Source organism: Petaurus breviceps, unplaced genomic scaffold (genome assembly GCF_028583685.1).
Source record: "Petaurus breviceps papuanus isolate PSGF00001 unplaced genomic scaffold, PetGlider_PUasm1.0 207, whole genome shotgun sequence".
Lineage (NCBI taxonomy): Eukaryota > Metazoa > Chordata > Mammalia > Diprotodontia > Petauridae > Petaurus > Petaurus breviceps.
The window spans coordinates 9,727,310-9,732,644 of NW_027185850.1; the positions used below are offsets into that span (position 1 = coordinate 9,727,310).

The 5,335-nt window shown below is 44.2% G+C and overlaps 1 protein-coding gene across 1 annotated transcript in view; it reads right to left on the reverse strand.

Moving 5' to 3' along the window:
• LOC138164887 (3',5'-cyclic-AMP phosphodiesterase 4B) overlaps window positions 1-2,590 on the reverse strand; it is a 535,743-nt gene extending 533,153 nt beyond the window's left edge. Inside the window, exon 1 of the mRNA XM_069092825.1 lies at window positions 2,505-2,590. Within this exon, the coding sequence (XP_068948926.1) occupies window positions 2,505-2,546 (42 nt within the window). The 5' untranslated portion in view covers window positions 2,547-2,590. The remainder of the gene's footprint in view (window positions 1-2,504) is intronic.
• Between the last annotated feature and the right edge of the window lie 2,745 nt (window positions 2,591-5,335).

A 5,335-nucleotide genomic window follows, 5' to 3' on the forward strand; every position in this document is an offset into this window, starting at 1 on the left:
GATAGCTTGAGCTTGGAATGAGCAACACGGGTCAGATAGAAAGTATGATGGGGGACAAAATGATACTGAGAGATAGTTTGAGAGGTTTGTGTGTGTGCATGTTCAGGTGGGGATACTCAATAGGTCTATGGTTAGTTAGCTCCCAGTGTGGATCCCCAGAAGGCTGAAGCTGTCCCTAGGCCAAATCTGGACTAGGGGACATGGCGAGAATGGAGTATTGATGTGGTTAACAGAGGCAGGAGCCCCTGGCATAGAAGGTCAGCCAGAGAGACTGAATGAGATTTGAGTCTTGGTGCCTTTCCCACAGCTTTCCGAGTCAGTGATAAAATAGCCTTGTCTGATTTGTCCCCGGTCTCTCCCTCCTCATGTTTGTCCTGCCTTCTACATCATGGTCCCCTGGCTCAGCAAGTGGCCAGAGTCATTTTTCTTCAACATATAGCACATGGCAGAGGCAGTGCCATATGGAGTAAACGGCCCTGAAGCCGAAGTCAGAAGAGCGTCAATGAAACCCTAGTTCTACCACACACTGACTCTCTGGCCTTGGGAAGGCAGCATACTGCTGAGGTCTCAGTCTATTTTTTGTGTTTTTAAAATTAAAATTAAAATAAAAAATAAATAAAAATAACTGCCAAAATCTCTAGGCAATTCCTAAAACCACGGAGTATCAAGTGAAGAATTCATCTCCTGTTCAGTGGGTCACTTTATCAGTAACAGAGGTAAACATCAGAAGTCCAGGAGTCTCCTTTTTCTCTCACTCTAAACGCAAGATCAGCATTCAAAGCAAAGGACTGAAAAAGTCAAAACACATCTTTCAGTTCTTTTCTGTTTGCCCTCAGTAGGAAGGAGATCTTCAGGCACATCAGAAATCACCCAGTCCAACCCCCTCATTTTATAAATGAGGAAATTGAGGAGACAGTCTGAGCACAAGGCTACAGGGATCAAGGAACTGTAAATTTAGAATTGGAAGGGAGCTTGGAACCCATCTAGACCCACATAAGGAAACAAGCTCAGAGAGATGACAGGATGTATTCAGTGAGGCAGGAAGGTGCAGAGGTAAGACTTGGACCCAAATCATCTGACTGCAAATCTATTCCTCCTCTCCCCTGTACCACACAGAATCTAGCAGAGCAGGCTGAGAGAAAACTGCTGGGTCTGGTATCAGGTGACTTGGGGAAGAGGATGGAAAGAAAAGAGGAAAGAGGAGGAGGAGAAGGAGGAGGAGGAGGAGGAAGAGGAGGAGAAGGCAAAGGAGAAGGAGGAGAAGAGGGAGGAGGAGAAGGAGGAGGAGGAGGAGAAGGGAAGGAAGGAAGGACACAAGCATTTGTTAAGCACCCACACTGGCATAGGACCACCCAGCACAGCATGCCTGCACCAAAGAAGGTGTTGTGCTCTATCAGCAAAGCATAATTGCAGTAGCTCAAAAAACAATGTGAGATGCTCAAATTTAGAGACGTTCTCCATCCCAAATGTCCATGTGGACTCCTTGTGCCCAGTCTGTGAGGGAGCCTTCCAAGCTCGGACTGGTCTGATCAGCCACAGTCAGCCATGCTGCACCTTGACCCTATCACAGTGAAGCCATTTTGATTATCTTTGAGCATGGAGGACAGCAACCATATAAGCAGCTATGTGTCAGGTATTTGATAAGCACTGTAAAAATATTATCCCATTGAGGTGAACACTAGACAGGAATTTAGAGAAGTTCTGGTCTGAGTGTGTTATGGGAATGTGAATGTAAGATCTTCCCTGTCCCCTGGCCAAGGGCACCTGGAGCCTGTGCTGGGAGGCTTGTGACTGGGCAGTGGGTCAAGAGGGCTGTGATATTCTCTGAGCCAGAAGAAGGCTGTATAAGGCTGATGGGTGACTTTGTTCGGGGCTCACTTTGAGAAATGTTGTGTGATTTGACCAGATGAGACTCTGCGCAGCCGTTGAGCACTCTGGCTTTGAAAAACCCAGATGATGATGCTTCCCTCTCTGGTAACAGACTAGGTATGGATGTAATGGTCAGACAGCTGGAAGCCTGTCTGCTGATCTGTTTCTCTGTCTGCTTGTAACTTCTGTCTGTATACTCTGAAGTTCGGTGTGCTAACTTTTTCCCCTGAACTAGGTAAATGATATGTTTGATTGATTAAAGCCAGATTGTTAACTCATCTTGAGTTGCTTTCCTTTAGAAAGGCAGATCTTAGAACCTGGGTTGGCAGCCACCCTGGCCCCCTAGGGTGCTTGCTGCTACAGAGTCCTGTCTCTGATGCTTATATATTATCTTTATTACCTTGGAAAAGTCATTTATTCACTTGGGGCCTCGGTTTACCCTTCTGTAAGAAATGAAGGGGTTGGACCAGATAACCCCTAAACTCCCTTTTGGTGCTAGACCTAGATCTTGTGAACAATAGCACTTTTCCCCAAAGTGAGAATGTATCCTTGGGTTTCTCTCTCCAATACCTTCTGTACCACATGAAGACAAGATAGAACTGGGAAAAACAAGCCCTCTGAATTGGAGGCCTTACCTCATCAGCAGTCACGGTCATAACACTCCTGCTCTTCTTCATTATAAATGGGTAACAGGCCCCTCCCACGATGCCTGATATTCAGTCCAGCTCTTCTGGTCACTCTCACCACCTACAGCAAAGAAGGGAAGACCCAGTTCAGCTCAGCTCTGGGCTAGACACAAGCACACAGCTGACATTCCCAGCTCGCCTGACACATCAGCGGGGCTGTCAGCAGATGATGAGGGCAAAAGTTCAAGGCCTGCTCTGATTTCTGAAACCCCTGCCACGATGTCAAAAACTCCTCAGCCTCCATGGAAAGGAAGCTCTCCAAGGAGCGTGACTGCCATGGTGGCTTTAACCTGGTGCCCCGAACAGCATAGGCAGTGAATGACACATCACACTGGATTAGACCGGACGAACCTGGGCACAAATGCGACATAAAATATGGCTCAAAAGACTGGAATAAGGACCAACTAATTGAAGAAAGGAAACAATTAGATTCACTGAGCTCACAGGCTCAGAGTGATTCATTGCATTAACATGTACCCTGATCTTATTTTGTGCAGTGGAGAGAAAGCTCACCTTTCAGGAAGACTGGGTTTTAATCCTGCCCCCAACACATATGGTCTGTGTGACCCTGATCAAGTCACTTAACCTTACTTATGCACCAATTCCTCCTCTACAAAATGGTAATAAAAATAGTAGCTGCCACCCAGGACTATTATGAGGATCCAGTGTGATAATATTTACAATCTATTTTATTCCATGTAATACTCGCTCACCATTTTCATAGTTACTATAAGCTCCACACATGTCCATACAACGTCAGGGGAAAGAGAAAGGGTCTCCAGGCAAACCCCCCACCCCACCCCTACTATAGAGAACTGATGAGAGAAAACAGAGGAGAAAGTATGGAGGTAAAGGGTGGGGGATGCACTTTGAGGTCCTCACCATCCGATATAAGCTCCTTGAGGGCAGGGACTTGTCTTTGTGTTGCTGGTGCTTAGCTCAGTGCCTGATGTATGTGTTGCTGTTCAATCATTTAGGAGTACCTGATGTTTCCTGACCCCATTTGCGGTCTTCTTGGCAGAGAGACTGGAATGATCTGCCATTTCCTCCTCCAGCTCATTTTATAGATGAGGAAACTGAGGCAAACAGGGGCCCAGGATCACACAGCTAGTAAATGTCTGAGTCTAGATTTGAACTCAGAAAGATGAGCTGTCTTCCTGACTCTAAGCCAATGCTCTATGCCCTATGGTGCCGCCTAGGTGCCCTGACATGTAGAAAGTTCGTAACAAATGCTTATTGATTGACTGATTTCCATTCTAATCCTATGATCCTATGAGTTGCTCCCTGAACCACTGGAGAGAGTGCTCACATCTGGGAGATGGCAGAGCCAACAGATTATCAAAGGATGACAAGATGTAGCTTGGGGGAACAAAACCACACTGCAAACTAATAGTCACTGAACATAAGAAATCTGAGTCCTTGGGAGTTCCCCAAGGTCTGTGGTTTTCCTTCTGAACATCAAGTCAATAGTGTGATCTTTCTTCATTCGGTTACAAGCAGCACCTGAAACACCTTCTTCCCTCAAAGTTTGCCTTTCTAACACAGAGGTATGAGCTTAACTGTAGAATGCTAAGTAGGGAAACGCTTCCGGCATCAGCCAAGAAACCAGGGCTTTCTGGCTCCAAACCGTCATTTTACAAAACCAAGTGGATGGCCCAGACAAAACTGACAAAGTCAAAGGGATTATACACAGAAGAGAAGAGAGGGCATTTGTCTACCTGGGAGATCTCTAGGAATGCAAGGAAAGGTGGGAAATTTTCCATTCCTTTATGGATGCAGCTAAAGTGTACAGGGGATAGAGAGCTAGACATGTGATCAAGACACACCTCAGTTTAAATTCAACTCTGGGAAAGTCACTTAACTTCTGCCTGCCTCAGTTTCCAAATCTGAAAAAATGGGTCTAATAATAACACCTTCCTCCCTGGGTTGTTGAAAGAATGAAGTAACACATTTGTAAAGCACTTTGCAAACTTTTTTTTTCTTTTTAGAGGGGCAACTGGGGTTAAGTGACTTGCCCAAAGTCACACGGCTAGATAAGTGTTAAGTGCCTGAGTCCAGATTTGAAATCAGGTCCTCCTGACTCCAGGGCTGGTGCTCTATTCACCATCTTTGAAAACTTTAAAGCATTATATGAATTCTATCTCCTATTATTATTGTCATTATTAATACTATTGTGCTTATTTACAAATCTTCCAGGAGGAATGGTCAACAAATCATCCTAATATTTGAAACTAAATGCGAAAGAGATACAATTTTCTCAGTAAATATTTAATAAAATACTGTATCCTTTCACAAGTTGAACAAGGTAGGTCAGAAATGTATTGTTCATTTGTTTTATAAAAGTGTATTGCTTTAAGTCAAAGGCAATAAACAAATACTAACCATGTTTTACTCCCACATCCACTCCCTTGCTTCCTCTTTACCAGGGAAGGGAAAATTCTGGTCTATAGGTAGAATCCATCCTTGAATGTAATTTCACCCAGGTGCAGGAGAAATACATTTGAGCAGTATCATCATTTAAGCTTATAGCTGTAGAGACTCAATGCTATGTCTCTCCTTTCCCTGCTCATTTGTAGAGGTGGGAGACCATGGGCATGGGACACTATAAAATGTAAGACTTTCCATACTGTCATTAGTTTTCTTGAACTTATTCCCCCATTAAAATTCTTTATTATAGAAGATATCTCTTCGGGAGGGGGAAAGGGAGGAAAGATACAGTGGGAAATGTAAATTATATGAAAACAAAAGAATCGATTTAAATTGACTTTTAAAAATGAAAT